The sequence below is a fragment of the Schistosoma haematobium genome, chromosome 4, assembly GCF_000699445.3.
Source record: "Schistosoma haematobium chromosome 4, whole genome shotgun sequence".
NCBI classification, from domain to species: Eukaryota; Metazoa; Platyhelminthes; class Trematoda; order Strigeidida; family Schistosomatidae; genus Schistosoma; species Schistosoma haematobium.
In genome coordinates, this window is record NC_067199.1 from 9,471,248 (window position 1) to 9,492,042 (window position 20,795).

Consider the following 20,795-nt stretch of genomic DNA (forward strand, 5'->3'; position numbering starts at 1 on the left):
TTCAAAAGCTTTTGTCATTCAATACATTTGGTAACTATTACCGTAGTAATAAATGTAGTATTATCTTTAGTGCCCGACAAATCAATAAAATAGTTTCCAATTTCTATGATGAATTCAAATTTGGTTTAGAATTGTCGATATGCACATTGATAAAATTTGTTTAATATTATTAAAATCACGGACAGACACAATTTAAGCGAATATTTAAAGCCAAAATGCAATAGACAGTCGTTACAGCTTATCATGAGACTCATGAATGTGTCATCGATACACACTATTGAAGAGCCCCATACAAGGACGAAATAGCTGTCCAGTTTTTGATGGAGTTTTGTTCTCTGGGCAGTTGTGCCAATTGTGAAAAAAAATTACATCGAACGAATCGGACGCCCCTTTCACCTTCGCCTACATGAACATCAATTAGCAGTCAAACGCCATGATACTTCCTTATTTATACCAATACACGTGGACAACTGCGGACACTCATTCGATTGGAAAAATGTGGGAATCTTGGACAGAGGAAATTCCAAAAACACCAGAGGGTTTTTAGAAGCCTGGCACTCACGTCAATCAGCAATCAACAGGCATAGTGAAATCAATCCAATTTATCAACCAATCAGGAAAATCATGCACAAATATAGGAACAAAAATCAAAACAATGGGAGACACAACCAAAAAAAAAGAAGTAAACAATGATAAATTTAAGGTCAATAAGAACCAATCAACATCGAAGTGTACAGAACAAGCTATGAAACGCATATAGAGAAATTCAAAACTTCACTTCTATCTAAAGTTTGTGCTGATGATGTCGTTCAGACGGACGATGAAAACTCCACGACCAAACCATCCAGCTCAGAGAACAAAACTCTATCGAAATCATCCACCTGAGCTACAAATCTTCTCCATAGCTGCCCAGGGCTTCTTGATTTTCAATAATTTTTTAAAAACTTAAGTTCAAATTCTTCTTGATATGATGGAAAGAAAAGTCCGTTTTCGACTGATTTACTCATTATGAATTTAGTTCAAGATGACTTCCGTTTTGGTTCAATGTAATGATTACTCAATGTAGTAATTGTTTCATTGTCTCTTATGATATTTCATTCTGTATAATATACGATATTCTTGTATTCCATTGACATGAACTATGCTCTGTATGTGATTTGTTATAACTCTAAGCATTTTTCATATATGTGATTTCATCTTAATTATTAATCAAAGTGTATGTACAATCAATATATAAGTGAATGTATTTTCGACTAGGGTCGTCGTCATCGTGTTTGGGGTTAATAAATCTTCACCTATACCAGTCTTTGTGTTCTTACTTTCGCGTCATGGGAATTGCGGAGGTCCCTCGTTCTGAGTATAAGTGATAAGCGTTTCCGACATAACAATCAGCGACAACCAGATACAAAAAGTAGCATTAAAAGAGCCAAGACAATAAGCATTCAAACGACAAGTTATAACACTTCTGTAGACGATTCTTTAAAAAAACGTCTAAATAATTCAACAATAACTGACATGATCACTTACCTGTATTAGTTTTTGTAATTCTTTCGTTTGTTTATTATTGTTATTTTTAGGAAGACGTTGTAACCAACTACCAGAACTGACAGTCAATTGACGTTTCTTTTGACATAATTTACACAACCAAAACACTTCCTGAATGAAACAAACGAAAGAGGAAATTATAAGAGGAAAGAAAAGAATACATTTTGGAATAAATGATTACTAGAATGATCAATCTTTCTAAATGATTATTTAAGACTTTTAATATGTCAAATAATAATCTACAATCGGAAAGGGGGTTTTGTAGAGATTTTAGTAAGTTAATAATTGAATTCATGAATCTATTAAAACTAAATCACCATGAAAAACCTGGAAACACTGATGGCCTCCACAAACCCTCATTCTGATAACAATCATCATGTGCTCACTAGTGACAAGCTTCAAAATGGATTTCCTGGAGTTCTAGTGAAAAGCCGTGACCATCGGAGTTCAATCCGTGTCGAGCAGATATAGGTACCTCAGACAATGGTTGAAGGGCTGAACAAGATCATTGATCGATTGAAGTTAGATATGAACACCGTTGGATGCCGACCCAGTAGTTCAGAGGTTAAGCATTCACGCGCGAAGCTGGTGGTGTTTGATTCGAGTTCCCAGTGCGGGATGGTTGATGCTCAATGCTGAGGAGTTCCATACTAGGACGAAATGACCATCTAGTGTTTCAAGACTTTCAGTCGTGGTCTGACTTAGATCGACTGATGAATTCAATTATTAAAAATACCACAATCTCTATAAACCCACTTTCTGATAGTAATAATGATGATAATAATAATAAATGTTAATGTCAGCAGTTTAAAAATCCCCATAGCATATTCAAAAATGAAGAATATTTGAGCGAACAGTTGTTTTCAGTAACTTCATCATCAGGCTCAACAGTTATAGGTCCATCATTACAGTATTTTGCAAAGGCCAAAAATAAGTTAAGTACTTAAATCGGATTTTCCAGACGACTGTAAGCGGTATGTTTTTAACTTTTCCTCCGTTAATCTCCATGGGACTCGACTAGAAGTGTTATCATTTGGCCCTAAGTTTTGTGATAGTCGTAGTCATGTGGATCATTTGAAGACTGATGTTTATTTGGAGAATCTATTTACCCAGATACAAGGCTTAACGCTCACGACAAAGGTCGAACATGAACGATTGAAAACCACGCTGGTTGATTGCTGTAACTAATTTAAAAGCAACAAGCATTACACAAACAGTATATCAACTGATAAACATCGTGAGGCTATCCGGAAAATAAAGTTGAATGAACACATTCTTACCACTAAATCTGATAAAGGATCAGGCACTGTAATTCTAAGCAAGACAGATTACATAGATAAGATTAATTCCGTACTGAGTGATCAAACTAAATTCCAAAAGCTTGAGTCATGTAAAGACCTCAATGAAAAGACCGAACATCAACTAACTGCAGCATTAAAATTTTTAAAACAACATCAATACATCTCTGAGCATACCTATAATGCGCCCAAGCCTTCTGGAACACATACCCCTTTACTATATGGTCTACCTAAGATTCATAAACCTGATGTTCCTTTACGTCCGATTCTGGATATTTCAAGCTCACCATACCATTCAACAGAAAAATGGTTAGTTAAATTATTAGAACCATTGCACCAAGAAATGGTTAGGTATAGTGTTAACGACGTCTTTGGATTTGTGGATACAATTAAAAATATGAATATAAATGGCAAAGCCATGTTATCACTAGACATAACATCCTTAGTCACTAACATCCCTCTGACTGAAACTATCGATTACATATGTGAACAATTTCTAGAAAAGAAAATAGAGATACCGATCCGAGTAAGTAAAATGGAAGAACTTCTGTTGGAATGCACTATGAATATCTAATATAAGTTTCAACAAAGAATTTTTCAAACAAGTAGGTGGGGCAGCAATGGTATCACCTCTAGGCCCAATCCTTGCTAATATTTTTCTGGCCAAACTCGAAAATGGACAGTTTAAAGACATCTTAAGTAAGCTTGAGTATTACTGTCGACACATAGATGACACACTAATCGTATGTGACGAAAATATCGACAAATAGGAGATGTTGGACTCTTTTGATAACGTCCACCCAGACATTAAATTCACCAACGAGGAGGAGAAAGACAACAGTTAGCTTTTCTGGATGTCCTACTTTCTAGAAGGATAGACGGTTCCATAAAGCTAAATATATTTAGAAAGAGTACATGGACGGGTTAGTATACCCATTTCCAAAGCTTCACACCTCTTCAATATAAAATAAATTTGGCTAAATGTTTCAACCACAGAATCAAGTTATTATGTTCTGAAGACAGTGTGGATGGCGAAATAGATATACTAAAGAACACATTACGAAATAATGGCTATCCAGATAATTTCATCAAACAATACCCAGCAGAAAGTACTAAAACAAGAAGAAGTTGTGACACAGTCAGTCTGAGACTAGACTTTAAAGCGGACATAGCGGATGATATTTTAGCACGTTGACTTAAAAGATCTGTCGAAAGGACGTTTCACGCCGCCAAGCTACACATAATTTTCTCAACTAAACCAGTATTCACACAACTAATCAAAAATAAGTTATCGAAGATAGGCTCCTCCATGTGCGTATAACAATTCAACTGCTCTTGTGGAGCTAGTTACATCGGTCGTACTCAGAGGGCTTTATCCTTGCATGTTCGTGAACATGTACCAGCATGGTTGGGAAAAGGATTTACTAAATCGATTAACAACACTATTCTTTCTCACTTGGTAGATAGTGAACATCATATCAAAATAGAGGAAGCTTTCTCTATTTTATATCACGTTCCATAATATATACCTCAAGGAGCTAGATTACGATTGCTCTACATAGCTGAAGTCATCTGGGTCAACTCCAGAAAACCAAACTTTCGAATCCAGAAAAAGTACATCCAGCCACTATGTTTACCTTGGCCCACGACTGGATCACCGAATACCTAAACTGAATATTATAAACATCTTAACCCCTCTTTTTTTATTGCCTCTATCTTAATCTTCACATCCATCACTCCCAATTCGTTTATCGTAATTTCCTTGATAACACCCCCCTTATTACATATTATATTCACACAACAATATTATTATTATCTCAATTGACAAGATGAAATTCTCCTACTATGCATTTTATTCACACAATTTTTTTTTGCATTTTCATTTTTGCTATAATACTATTCTACTTATTGTGACTAGACACTTTACTCCAAATCAATCTGACCATTATTGAATGACCTTTCTAATTTGCAAATAATACAATTTTGAAGTAAATATATGTCGTAACAGATGAAAACGTTCACCATTTATAGCACATTGTCAAATTCACTAATACATGCCTTATTTTTGGCCTTTGTAAAATATCATAATTATGTAGAGCCTGATGATGAAGTTATTGAAAACCATTGTTCGTTCAAATATTCTTCATTTTTAAATGTTGATGTACTGTTGATGGGTTTTTGAACTAATACTATTGAGGATTTTCATTCTAAAACCAAGTAGCTATTCAGTATTTCCTTGTTTTCTATTACTCTATTGCTATAATTAGTTAGCGATGTCAGTCAGTCAATCATAAGTAACGTAGAACATGTCACATGAGTTCATCGGTTCAATTTATTGCACCATATTAACACAACGAGATGAAATTATCAAGAAAAACTGCTGAATATTAAAATGTATAATAGTTTTAATGTTAATAAGAACATTAGGTATAGGTACAATATGATTCAAGGAAAAAGAAAGAACTCTCAAAATAAGTTAATTATAAAACTTAAGATGTGAGTTAAAAGAAAGGGGAAATAGATCTACTCCATTGCAACTGATTTTGAGCTATGCTATCCAAAGTCTTTAACTAATTGACCTTAATCAAGTAATCTTTGTTCTACCAACATTGCTCAGTCCAATAATCAATGACTTTATAGATTATTACCATATCTATAATGTAAACTAAGATAATGAATGTCATATACTGATATATATATATTATCAGTTTAAAACTAATTACAAGTTACTTAGAATCCTAAAATATTCACTGTAAATAGTATCAATCAAATTAGAGCAAACATATGCCTATAAATGAGAAAATCACAATTGACTGATCACTAAGTGGTGATCAATGTCATGTGTGTCAAGTCCTACCTAGTGCAGATCGAATGCTATCGACCAAGTTTCAATGTGGCCGCTAGACTAGGTGACTCGACATTGCGTACACTATGTTGAGATTAAATAGTGGTTGAAGATAGTCAACAAGAAACCCTGGTCCCAGGTTTCGTGCTAATCTGCATCATTTGCCTAAACTCTTTATCGATTATCTAATTTTAACAGTTTGTCAGATTGATTTTAACGTTTTATTAATGATAATAATTTGTATTTATCTGTTGAATATACTTATTACCATGTACATCAAATATTATAGTTGTTAAAGACTTCCTTACTGAATAAGTTAAGACAATGACTTTCATGCAATCAATTCCGTTTATGAATTTCAATAAAGCCAGAACAAATATTGATGCAGAATGATATGAATTCATTATATTCCGTGGGTTCTCGTCAGCTGCTTACAAGTAAGATAATAACACCGTTGGACGCCGGCCCAGGGGTTTAATGGTTAAGCGCTCGAATGCGAGATTGATAGGTCCTGGGTTCGAATTTTGCGGGGTGCGGGATCGTGGATGCACACTTCTGAGGGGTCCCATACTAGGATGAAACGGCCGTTCAGTGTTTCCAGGTTTTCCATGGTGGTCTAGCTCTAATTGACTCATGATTTCAATCAGTGGAATATGAATTTGATATAGGCTAGTTTCTTGATTATTTATAGTCACAAAATTGATTTAAACAAAATAGATCTAACATTAATTACTACAGTATATAATAAATTCATTACATTGAATAACTTTCATTTCACTTATATATAAGCTAATAGGTTTAGTTATATTCAGTTATTAACATAACTTTCAACTGGAACAAATGAATAATCTATAAACAGTAATTTGTTTACATTATAAATGAAGTTATTCATTAATTATGTATATATATGCTTATTGGAAGTAAGAAAGCAATAATATGTATTCTATTTCTTAGATCTCGGCAATCTTTAAAGAAATGATAAAACCTGTCAATGATATATTGTAAAGGAAACATGAAGGGATCAATGTTTAAACGTTCACAACTTATACTCCTTAAACTATAATGAGAAAGTGATGTTTGCTAGAAAAGTTTGGAATGGTATATGTAGTAATAGATATTGATCTTCCAGAAAATAAGTATCTTTAGGTATTTATAAAGAAATTACGAATTTAAAGAGAAAATGGGTTTTCATACAATTGATTTTCATCAAAGGTGACCAAATCACACTAAAAAAATCGTTTTGGAAACTAAAATCAGTTATAAAAAGTATATTCCCAAAAGCAAAATTGTTTTCAGAAACTCAGTAACACAAACAAAGGGAAACGAATATCCGTCACACGTCACCAACTTTATATATTAATCTACATGTACGTTCAATGGGTTATTGATTGCAACAATAAAAATACGGTCATCTACATTCACAAGAACCTAATTATTCAATGACAAACAGTTTACGAAGTTCAACTTCACGTCACTTTAGTGGAACAAATATATTTAAATTAATCAATAAACAACCTAGCTATACCTTATTAAAATTCAAAGAAGAGATAGAAATTCGAAGTCTTATTCAAAACAGGTATATGGTTAACATTTATATGTCTTGGCAAAAGACAGTTTAACCTTTATTCTCATTCCTTCACTCTTCAATTAATAATGAGTACAATCTAATGAATTCAAATTAAATATAGATTATTTCTTAATCTCTTGAATTTTGATACAACACATAATAAAAACTAACCTAAATTTCATTAAAATCTCGAACTAATCAAGTTTAAGCAATTATTGGAAGCTTAAAAGCATTAGACAGCCATTTTTCCTAGTATGGAACTACTCAACAGTGTGCATCCACTAATCACACCGAGAGTGGATCTATCACTTTATCTCTAGATCAATAGACTGAAATTCGTCGGTGTACAAGCTTAACTTTCATTAGTCCAATATTAAATAATTTTGTAACCATCATGTCAAATATTTCTAAAAACCATGTTTTAACTTTAATTATGTTAATAATTCAAAATAACTAAACATAGTCGCTTGTATGTAGATGAAAAGAAAGTAACAAAATATACTTTTGAAATTAATATTATGCAAGTTTTAAGTAAACTCGGAGCTGAAACTTGGAGAACTACAACAAGTATTTATAAATGGTTGTCTACGCAAGATACTCAACATCCATTGGCCGGATACCATCAGCAACAGCCTTCTGTGGGAGAGAACAAACCACCCTCCAGCTGAAGAAGAAATTAGGAAAAGACGATGGAAATGGATAGGACATACATTACGCAAATCGTCAAACTGCATCATGAGGCAAGCCCTAACTTGAGATCCTGAAGGGAAGCGGAAAAGTGGAAGGCCAAAGAACACATAACGTCGGGAAATAGAAGCAGATATGAAAAAGATGGATTGCAACTGGAAGGAGCTGGATAGGATTGCCCAGGACAGGGTTGGATGGAGAATGCTGGTGAGCGGCCTATGCTCCTCCACGAGGAGTAACAGGCGTAAGTAAGTAGGTAAGTTTAACTAAACTCGTATAGCATCTATGTTGGAGAAAATAACATGAAGATAGTAGTCGTTTATTCACACCGTTTTCTTTTTTATCTACAATGTGACACGTCCATTTAACTGAAGATGTTTAACACATTTATACACAAAGTTTCGTAGTTCTCATATGGCCTAGACAAAATGTGATGTAAAAAAACAACATCTAAATACCAATTTCAAGAAACATATAATTCGTAGCGTATAATTAAACTCCATTGTACAGACGTAAAATAGTATGACTATCAGCAAAATATCTAAGATATCTATCTTCTTGTATTAACTACTTACATGTGAAATTAACTCAAGAATATTGAGTTAAAACTATAAAACATTCACATGCTTGTAAACTTTTATTAGCAGAATTGTATGCAAAACGTGTGTCATATACCGAGCTACCCTCAAGCTTAGTGAACAGTGTTACCTGCAAAAAGAATTCCGTTTGATGAAATATAAAAATATTTGACCTGGGAATTAGTATCGTTGCATAAATTCATTGGTTGCTAGTTATAGATATACAGAGAATAAAATGATTTCTAGTGAAATTTTCCTCTTATAAATATAGACGTCATATGAATAAATAAAAAAAACACCGGCTTCACGATGAACTTCCTGGAGTTCTAGTGAGGAGCCGTGACCAGTGCAGTCTAACCGTGTCGCGTGTGGGGCAGTTACTCACTGAAGACAGCGATCGAAGATCGCGCAATATTGTCGACTGGTTGAAGTGAGACATTAACCCAGTTGGATGCCGGCCGGCTCAGTGGTCTAGATGTTAAGCGTCCACACGTGAGACTGCAGATCTTGAGTTCGAATCCAACATGATGTGGAGTCCCATAATAAGATAAAACGACCGTCCGGTGTTTGCAGGTTTTCAATGATGGTCTAACATTGATCCATTCATGATATCAATCTAGACTCAACAATCTCCATAACCCTATACTGTTAAAAAAAAATTATCATAAATGCTTTCTTCTCTTGACTCCTAAACAGTTTTACACCTTCTAAATGTGTATAATATTTTTTCTTGATCTAGTTATTTTGATCGTATAGTGAGAAGATGGAGATGATAAAAAATACGGTGTATTTGCACTACACGTTTCAATCTGTTAGGACACTTTTGTATATAAACTAATAATTTTTTGTTGATTCAAAGTTCCATAAATATAAAGTGATAATTGGAAATAAAGGAAACAAAAATGAATTTTAAGTAGGTAGAATAAGAAGTCACTACACCATCATAAGCCTTAAAATGAATCAAAAACTAACAGAGTAAATTTAAGTTTAGAACAAACAACTTATGTTTACATAAAGAAGGTTTGAGTTTTCTTATAGCCTAAGCTTCTACAAAACTAAAGAAAGCCCCATTGACAATTTCTAGACTAAGCCTCAAACGCTATTTTGCAATCTACCGACTGTGTCTATCGAAGGCATTCTGCATCATCATAATAACAATCTATGACAATAACAACCAATCATCACAAGGAAATGTATTTACTGAAAAAGGTGTTAGACTTACAGGATCAACATTTTTACCAATCTGTACTACACAGTTTGGGCACAGAGTATTCTGACAATCATGGCACACTTTCCAGTCTTGTTCAGAATATTGACCTTCTGGTAATGGAGTTTGTCCACAGAGTAAACAACAATAAACTTGTTTTGTAACATCTTGATTTGATAGTGAAACACGACGTTTAACAACTTGCTCAGTATGTTTTAGTTCAGTTTGTAGTTTTCTATGAACAAAATTAAAAATAAAAATGCAAAATCAAAGGTGTACAGCAGTATGTGATTAAGCACAATTTACGAATGATAATGAACACCATATTATTTTATGGTTCTAAAATGCTAAAAGGTATATCATTATCAAGGAATTAATATATGGTCGTTCATTTATCAAAAGTCGAAAATGGGAACTCCTGGATTCCAAAGCATCGATGTAATGAACTCAAGATGCCACCTGAAGGTTTTCTGTTTGTCCTATAAAGGGGTCACGAGTGGATACTACTTTACAGTACTGTCTAGCTTTCAACAGCTAACATGTGAATTCAGTACATGCTAAGAACTGTTTCAAGACGTAATGGTGAAGTATTTTGCAGAATAGGTGGATTTTTGGCTAACAATGGAATCCAAAATGCCCATTTTGTTCGATATAGTAATCGTCAGCTTGATATTCTAACATTCCACTGTTGATATTCACCTCCGGACCAGAACCAGATACCTTTCAATCCAAGCGTTTATGGAGAGCAAAATACCATATTCTACACGGTAAAACCGTAAAACTTCATTTCTTTCTGCATAAGTTTGACTATGTTAGCCAAATATCTTCATAAGAATCTCAAAATATGCATTAAGGATCAACGAACTATATATAGTTTTCTTGAATAAAGCATTCATTTGAAAATTCATTTACTTTTAAGACTGATCATCAATGAGTCGTTGAATAGGCATACTATGTAACCTTTTGTAAGAGTAAATTATTAAAAAACTTACAAACTCAACTATAAAATACCGCAACATTTTTCCATGATTGTCACTATTCCAATAACTAATCTTCATACAGAACATACAGTATCATCCTTTTGAAATTCATTTTAAAACACAATATACCAAATGTATCTACATACAAGTTGATAAACCTAAGTATTGACAAATTCATTCATATAACACATAATTTAGTGCCATTCGACACATAAACTATCAATGAAAGGACGAGTATACTGTGTGGCAGTTCGTTCTGCTCTACCCTACGTCTGCGAAACGTGGCCATTAACAATAGAAGATACTCGTAAGCTACTAGTATTTGATCATAGATGTCTTAGAAATATTGCTCACATCTGCTGGGATCACCCAGTAAGTAATAGTGAGGTTAGATGCAGGGTATTAGGGAATGATGATAAATCAGTTGATGAGGTTGTGAACCTACATCGACTGAGATGGTTGGGCCACGTGTTATGCATGCCTAAACACCGATTACCACGACGTGCAATGCTAACCGGTGTTGGAGATAGTTGGAAGTAAGCTACGTGTGGCCAAACCAAATATATGGCATCAGTGCTTGAAGTCATTAACTTCTGATCTGAGTCATTTTGGGAGATGCAGACTACTTGGTTGGGGTCCACGTGAAATATCGTAATCAATGGTTGGAGACTCTTGGTGACATGGCTCAGAATTGATAACAATGGCATCGGTAAATACCCTCTCTGTCTTCGCTCAAACTATGAGATTAAAATCGCTTCATATCTTTCTTTCTATTAACTAATTCCTTCTTCTTGTGCTATATCCTTATATGCAATCATTCTTTTATATATTACCACCACTGACTCAAACACTCCTATGAATCCGGTGTTCATCTTGCTGTGCTAATGCTGTATGGCAACTTGGACCGATGCATATATATTCCTAGTCCTAAATTGTAGCTGACTGACTGAGTTGAAGCGGTTTTGTGAGATTTGGTTTAAATTACATTTTATATTGATATAGATAAACACAAATTATCATATAATCGGAACACAACAGTGTTTACTGAATACAACAAATTCATCATTACCATTATGTTGTTACTATTTTCTCTTAAATATTATACGAATTAAGCTTGTATTATATATCATCTGAATAAAAATGAGCAAGACATATTGAATTGGATTTATCGCAAAAATAGAAACATTAGAGAAAAGATATGAACTGTACTCTTTCATCACCCGTAATTTCTACAATAAACTAGATTTATAATGACAATACGGTGAAAAACAATAACTTAAAAATTATATACCTGAAGTCTTTAATCTGGGTCAGTCAATGAAACCTTATTGGAAAGTTACCTAGTTGTTTGTTCAAACTGATCAGTTATCATCATCACTATCACCACCATCGTCATCATCATCATTAACAACAACAACAACAACAACAACAACAAAGAACAACAATAACAACCAAAAACAATCGATAATAGATAAACGATGGATATATGAAGCTAATTGTTTATTCAGAATATAACATTATTATCATGATTCTTTCTCTCTTTTGTTTTATTAATGTTTACTTTTTCTGCCTTGTTTGAATTCTGAATATATCAAACAAAACAAAATGATAATTGACAGAAACTTATGTCAAATAAGTTTATCAATCAATCACATTCTGAGAGGGATTGTTTAATAAAATATCTATCTAGTTAATAGGATGTTATTATTGTTAATTTATCATTCTATGTAACGTACTAAGGAGAATGAATGAATGATGGTAAAGGTGAAGATAAAAATGAATAAGCATATGAAATAAAATAAATGAATCAAGGAGTTAATACATATTCTTGTAAAATAAAATTTAAAGGATCTCTTAAATAACTTAAATATCTATTATTACAGTCATGAACGAAATAACAACCACACACTGAAATCATGAACCGATCAATGTTAGACCACCATTGAACACTTGGAAATACAGAACAGCCGTTTCGTCCTAGTACATAACTCCTCAACAGTGCCTGTTTACGACCTTGAACGCAGGAGTCTAACCAAGGACCTTTAATCTCGCTCACGAACGCTTGACCTGAGCCGCGATTCAACGGTGTGAATGGGTGACTTCAATCAATCCACGATATTCCGCCACAATCTTCGTGATTTCAGTGAAATTCAACGATCTCTACAACCATAAACTGACAATCAACATGTTCTCACTAGTGATTAGCTTTGAAACGGAATTCTTTGAGTTCTATCGAGAAGCAGTGACCAGTGGAGTTCAACCGTGTCGCGTGAGAGGCAGTTACCAAATGAAGACAACGGAAGATAATCGTGTCATTTTACGAATTCATTGAAGTAAGACATTAACACCGTTGGATCCCCGTTAGATGGTCTACAGGTTAAACGTTCATGAATAAGAGTGAAGGTTTTGGGTTCGATTCTTTCATGCATGGTTGTGCTTACGCACGACTTAGGGAACACATACTGCGATGAAACAGCCACTCAGTGTTTATATGTTTTCAATAGTGACCTAACATTGATCAGTTTACGATTTTAGTGAAACGCAAAAGTCTCCACAACCCTACATCTGATTATAACCACACAATTTAATATATTCAGATTCATTTTGAATATTTGATCATACATTTCGTTCCTAGTATTATGTTGATTAACTTCAATTAAATGCATATTAACACATTATAAGTGATAATCATTAGCCGATCCTAACTTAAAAAGGATTTAATGATTAACTAATCTAATCTAGTTATAAGAAGTGTTATGTAACCTGTGCATCATAATAAAAATATCTATAGTACTGTAAAAAGACAATACTCTCATCATTAATAGTGCAATTCTGAAAATGAAGTCTAATATGTCAGTCAGTCAGTCAGTAACAACGTAGAACTTCGTACGTACGTACGTACGTACATCAGTTCGAGTTGCCACACCACATTAGCACACAGATGCAGTTGTCCATTCAAATCCCGTACTGGTAACGGTAGTAAGAGTATAAGCAGTAATCGGAAAGATTACAGTTTGAAGATGTTATTTAAAGAGTATAATACAGTGAAATAAATTTGGAAAGAAAATAAGGGACATGAAGAATTCAGAAGATTAGAATTTAGGAGAACACAAAGAGTGGATGCGCTCGCGCCATTGCAAACGATCTTGAGCCATGTCATTCAGGGTCTCTAACCATCGGTTGCTATCATCTCGTGGTCCCCAACCATTTGATTATTTTAAATTACTTTAATTTGTAAATTAAAAATAAATTATATCAATTATGACTTGTGGTTCTGGATAATAACCCTGAATTTTATACAATGAATATTACTAAATACCAAGTCACCTAGACTGGTGGCCACATTGCAACATGGTCGATAGCATTTGATCTGCACTAAATAAGGACTTGACACACATGACATTGATCACCACTTAATGATCAATCAATTGTGATTACATCTCAGTCCTACAGGAGGTCGGTCACAGCTCGGATAGCTCAGTGGCAACGTCTCTGACTATGAAGCTGGGTGACACGAGATCGAATCTGCCAAGGAGCACCAGTTCCCTCAAGATTACAGGTGCACCTTGCTAACGAGTGCCAAGTAGCACGGGAGAAAATAATTTGGCAAACAATTCTCACTTTCCATTAGTTTCAATATCTATGAAATTATACAATCATAAATGAATATAATTTTTGCTATGAAATCCTATAATACATTTCTAGAAATGAAACATTGTACAACATAGAATCAGGATATTTAAATCAATCTCTTGTCTTTATGTTTCAATGGGTATGTTTTTTAATTTCTTCATACTTTATCCACCCTACATCAAAAACAATTAAACAGTATAGAAATGTGTACAATATTGGTGTTATTCTATAGAGCTTATTGAAATAAATCTGAAATTCCATTTTCCCGATGACTCCACAACAAAGTCCTATAGTATAAAAAAATATCAATAGTTCATATTCTCGGCAAAGCAAGAGCAGCATATTTACAACTGAGGAACATCTGGAACTCAGAGCAACTATCAACCAACACCTAGGTCAAGATTTTCAATACAAATGTCAAGATAGTTCTACTGTATGGGGCAGAAACCTGGAGAACTACAAAAGCCATCATCCAGAAGATACAGGTGTTTATAAACAGTTGTCTACGCAAGATACTTCAGATCCATTGGCCGGACACTATTAGCAACAACGTACTGTGGGAGAGAACAAACCAGATCCCAGCGGAGGAAGGAATCAGGAAGAAGCGCTGGAAGTGGATAGGACACACATTGAGGAAAGCACCCAACTGCGTCACAAGACAAGCCCTCACATGGAATCCTGAAGGCCAAAGAAGGAAAAGAGGAAGACCAAAGAACACAATACGCCGAGAAGTGGAAATAGACATGAGAAAAATGAACAAGAAATGGATGGAACTAGAAAAGAAGGCCCAGGACAGAGTGGGTTGAAGAATGCTGGTCGGCGGCCTATGCTCCATTGGGAGTAACAGGCGTAAATAAGTAAGTAAAGTAAGTAAGTTCATATTCTCGTACAATATATTACGTATGTTGAAACCAAATGATTTTATGATCCAATCTATTTCAGTCATTTCAATATACAATCATCTAAGGTTTTTAAAATTTATGGTTTCTAATTACTAGTTTTGATGTTTTTGAACATTTACTCTTATTAGCGACTTATCTGAAACAAACTTCTCTACATCATGATACATATATTCATCTCTAATCATCCATATATTTATATGTATGTCAATATCTGTCATAACTTTCATTCTATATATTAGAGATTGTAAACAACTGATGAGAACCTAACGAAATAAAATAAATAACATATTATTCTGTAACAATCTTTGTTTATTACTCTCTTTCAGTTAATTGTGGGAACTATATACATAAATCTATTTTGATTGACATTATCACTGTAATTCATTGAATTAGCATATTGATCAACAGTTGACCTTTAATTGAAAAACAAAACAAGTGTTGATTATCAAATAAATAGGCTTGAGTAAGTATCAGTCTTTAATCAATACACATATTCATTTTTTTTAGTAAACGGAATACACCCATTAAGACATTAAATAAGAAAGATTAGTTCAGTGAAAAGTTCTCCGCTTTTAGGGACGAATTCATTTTCAAAGCGGTACAAGTGCAAATATAGATATAATTATTTTTCCAAGATGTTAATAATACTGATAATAAACTTCTGTTAGACATGGTGACAGTGAGGTTAAATAAACAAAGGTATTAAAAACGTTTATTATAAAACAAGAAAAGTTTAATAATCGTTTGATTGGTAATGGCTTAAGTATTCATGAAGAGATAGATAGGGAAGTTATCATTGGGAAAGGATGGCTCATCATGATAAGATAAATGTTGAAATTGAGATTAAATATGATCAGGATGATTGTTGAAACAAAAATAAACCGATTGGGGGGTAGAAGAATTAAGAGGAAGATGGAAGGTGAAGCAAATGGCTGTAAAGGAAGAAGAGCATGAAGAGAGAGGATTCTCCTTTTTAGGGTGTGTGTGTGTGGCTTCCTTGCAGATTGCTTCATGGCCAGTTTAGAAAACAATCAACTCAAACCGACTATAGAAAAACTTCGCTTGTATAAAACATACGTAGATGATATCTTTATCCTTTGTGACAACAAATGTGACTTGAGTCATCTTCTGAAGATATTTAATTGCCACCAAACAATAAAATTCACATTGGAAGTTAAAAATAAACAAAATATTCACTTTCTCGACGTGGAAATGACACGAAAGGGAGATGGTACTCTAAGAAAATCTATCTACAGGAAACCTATGTAAAATAGTCAACTATTAAGTTTCCACATCTGGGTTCCCATAAGTCGAAAAAGAAACTTAATAATAACGCTCGCTACAAGAATACGAAGAATCTGTAGTCCTGATGTCACAGATGAAGAATTGAGCCTCTTAAAGGAGATACTTTTCAAAAATGGATATCCTTCGATATTCATTGAAAAGAACATAAAACCGAAAACGCCGAAAACACAAATAATTACAGTAGAGAAGAAAACATTATACATGAACATCAACTCCAAGGGAGACAGAGCTACATATATCATAAAGAGGAGAATTTATGATTCTTTAAAAAGAATATTCTTCGCAGCAAGATTGAGAATTGTATTCTTCAGCCGATCATTGTTCATCAATAATCTTAAAGATAAATTATTGTATCTGACCAACTCAATGTGCATTTACCTATTTATCTGCTTATGTGAAGCTAAGTATATCGGTCGTTCGATGCGTACTTTGTCCAAAACAATTGAAGAATATTATCTGACTAAAAACAGGAGGAAACGGCTTAGTAAGAAGTTCAATAATCGAACACTTTGTGAACACAGGTCACTCAATCAAGACAGACTCTACGTTCAAAGTCATCTACAAGGTAAGTAGAAGTCTTCCGACGACAATTAGACTGCATCTTCCTTGCATTGTCGAAGCATTAGCCATACATGGAGAAAACAAGAATTGTGTGTATAAGAGATTGGTACAACCTCTTCATCTACCATGATTTTAATGTCTTATAATTTTTTTTCTCTTTGTTCATACTCTTCTTTCTTTACAGCCATTTGCTTCACCTTCCATCTTCCTCTTAATTCTTCTACCCCCCAATCGGTTTATTTTTGTTTCAACAATCATCCTGATCATATTTAATCTCAATTTCAACATTTATCTTATCATGATGAGCCATCCTTTCCCAATGATAACTTCCCTATCTATCTCTTCATGAATACTTAAGCCATTACCAATCAAACGATTATTAAACTTTTCTTGTTTTATAATAAACGTTTTTAATACCTTTGTTTATTTAACCTCACTGTCACCATGTCTAACAGAAGTTTATTATCAGTATTATTAACATCTTGGAAAAATAATTATATCTATATTTGCACTTGTACCGCTTTGAAAATGAATTCGTCCCTAAAAGCGGAGAACTTTTCACTGAACTAATCTTTCTTACATATTCATTTCTCATATGCCTTACATATTACATATATATAAATCGATTAAATACCTAAAATAAACTATAGTTTAATTCCATTAGTTTTATTGTTGATGAATTATATTGTTTATTAAAGAAGAAGAAGAAGAAGAAGAAGAAGAAGAATATATAGTTGTAAAATCTCAGCGAATGAATTTCGATTTCAATTCAACCTTTCAATGAGCAATCTGGTCTAAGCTTTTTGTATTTATTTACCTGTAGAATTTAAATTCACTTCTCTCTTTTATTATTAAATATGATTCTTTTAAAAAGAAAAAAAGATATATCATTGTAACAATAAATGATATCGGTAAATTCAATTTCCCAAAGGGAATATAATTTCACGCTTATCATATCTACATATATATATGAAATACTCTACCGCCTATTGGGGAATGTCAATTACATTTGACCAGTAAAATTTAACGATACAGATTAATTGTTATGACCTAGTTTTTATGCGTAATATAATCTGTTACAGTTTGTTTGATATATATTTATATATACGCCTAAAATTTTATATGAACATGCCTATTTTTCATTTCATTTCATTTTTTTTACTTAGTTACTTTGTTTTTTTTTGTTGTTTTTTTGTTTTTTGCTTATTTGATGAAAGATTAATATTAAAGAGAGAGAGAGTGAGAGTGAGAGAGAGAGAGAGAAAAGTTTTACCAATAATTTTTTTTGGAAAAAAAACAGAACAAAAAACAAAACAATATTGACATTACAATCTAATGAAATAACATAATTATAGTGATATTGTGGGATGTATCTATGTGGAACTAATGGAAAATGAATTTATGTTATTGATTTTTGTGAAACTGATTATATTTTTATGTGATATATTGATATATGGAATCATTAGATTTAGAATAGACCATGAAATAGGAATAAAAAAAACAGAATTAGAATTAAATTTACTAGTCATTCATACTGTGGTGCATGCTACTTATATTGATATAAGTAATGTATGACGCGAGTCAGGAATATAATGTCTGGCTGCAGAAGATGAGGGAAGATCAAGAAAGCAAGGGCGAGAATAGAATGAGATTTGTATGAAAATGTAAAGACAATGAAGTCTGAGGCATTTTTAAACAATTGGTGAACATTTTGCAAATTAACGATTTGATATATGGTTCTCAGATTTTATTGAAATGCTCTGTAATTTTGTGTTAAATACATTCGATTGTCCCCACCCGTGTTCTTGTTCACTACAATAGTAGAGATAAGATATATCTATAAATGTGTAGTGTATTCTTTTCTTCATCTTTAATATTTATGTGAGATGTTAAGTATATCCAGGAAAATTTCTTTTTTGTTCATTTCATTGGTCTGTGAGTAGTAGAAGTAGAATCTTCTCGGAAGATGTTTATAGATAGGTTCAAATGATTGAAATAAAATTCCGTGTGAAAATCATGCTCTTATATGTAGTATTCACATGGATGAAATGAACGGAAATACATACTTAAATACTACATATTAAATCCTAATCGAATTCTGGTAAAGTGTTAGATAAACTCGCACTTAGTATTTAATGCCTGACACCAAGGTATGAATATCTGCAACCCTGAGAGAGCTAGCATCAGTTTAACACTACATCAGTGGTAGCATCTCGGATTCTAACATTAGCTTCACGTAGAATAATCAATAAGCTTCAACTTTCAGGTTAAGATTTATTCAGCTCTTAAGATGAGACAACAATACGTTGAATAATGTGGTTGTCGTTCATTGACTTTGGGAATTTTCCGAGGTTAATATAGTGGAATCGATTATCTGTCTAATGGTTATGGTTTTCAAAATAATTTTATTTATGTAGTAAATGCTAGTAAGCAGATATTCGTTACATGTAACATTTTTTATGTTAATTTGTTGGCAAAAATGTACTATTAATATTATGATTACTTAATATTGTCTCAAACTAGTTATATTTCTACTTGATTATTTAGTGAGATAAAAATTTTAATCGATGATGCTAATCACAAACGAAATATTTCGTAAACGTTAGATACAAGTAATGAACCCCAAGTGAATTTAAACTTCACTCAGTTGCACAAGCAGGTGGCTATCAGGGCTCAGTAGCAAAATGAATAAAGCAATAGCGTTTGGAGCGAACGGTACTGGGTTCGAGTCCCGGATTGAACAACAAGGCTGAGATGCAGGTATATCCAGCTGATGAGTCCCAGATAGGACGAAACGCAAGTCCTGAATTCCACCTTTTGCCAATGTTCATCTCTGCTTATAAAGCTTGTGACTTAAGACAGTATGGAAGCAGTCCGCTCAAGATGCACATATGCTAATAAGGGACTGATCAATTACAAACCTTAATAACAATGGGAAGATACAAGTAAAACAACACCAGGTGAGCTTATTTGAGTAAATTGGAAATAATTCCAAATGAATAGTTATTTAAGAAAAAACACATGGAAAATGAATGAATGGTAGCTGGAGACTAATACACACTCTTTGTATATTTATAACATAGTGTAACTTCAAATACTGTATTCAATTCTAGTCTCTTCAATTTCTCAATTAGGTATTTTCTGAGTTTCATGTATATATAACACGATTAAGATGAACTTGTTGTAATATTTTACATTTCACTCTTAGCATACAGGTTGTTCAGATTGTAAAGCTAGGTAAACTAGGCTTAAATAAACTAAGAAGCACAAATTCCTCTGCTAAAAAACAAGGTTTACTAGCGTTTTTCTGCAACTAGCTAACATTGAAAAAATACCTCAATAAATATAGTCATTTACAATAGTTGCCACATTTCATATTCCTTCTGAATGTTCAATCAACATTTATAAATTAAGCGAACATATTATTGTACAATACTCAATAATCAGTCCATATAAATTCATTGAGATCATGAGTCACTTGAAGCTAGACTACCATGGAAAACCTGGAAACACTGGACGATCACTTCATCTTATTGTGGGACTTCTCAACAATGCGCATCCACGACTCCATCTCGAGTGATTCGAACCCAGGACGTATCAGTCTCATGCGCGAGCACTTAACCTCTGGACCATTGAGCCGACCGGCATCCAATGGTGTTAATGTTTAACTTCAACTAATCCATGAAA

At 33.3% G+C, this 20,795-nt stretch overlaps 1 protein-coding gene across 2 annotated transcripts in view; it reads right to left on the reverse strand.

Moving 5' to 3' along the window:
* Nucleotides 1–20,795, reverse strand: part of MS3_00007333 (uncharacterized protein) — a gene marked incomplete at both ends in the record, with an annotated part of 141,075 nt that overhangs the window by 91,258 nt on the left and 29,022 nt on the right. Inside the window, 3 exons of one of the 2 annotated variants that reach the window (XM_035730102.2) lie at nt 1,528–1,656; nt 9,743–9,962; nt 12,048–12,112. In XM_035730102.2, the coding sequence (XP_035589269.2) occupies nt 1,528–1,656; nt 9,743–9,962; nt 12,048–12,112 (414 nt within the window). Of the gene's footprint in view, nt 1–1,527; nt 1,657–9,742; nt 9,963–12,047; nt 12,113–20,795 lie in introns of those variants that run through there. The other variant, XM_051215594.1, reaches the window with a different exon arrangement.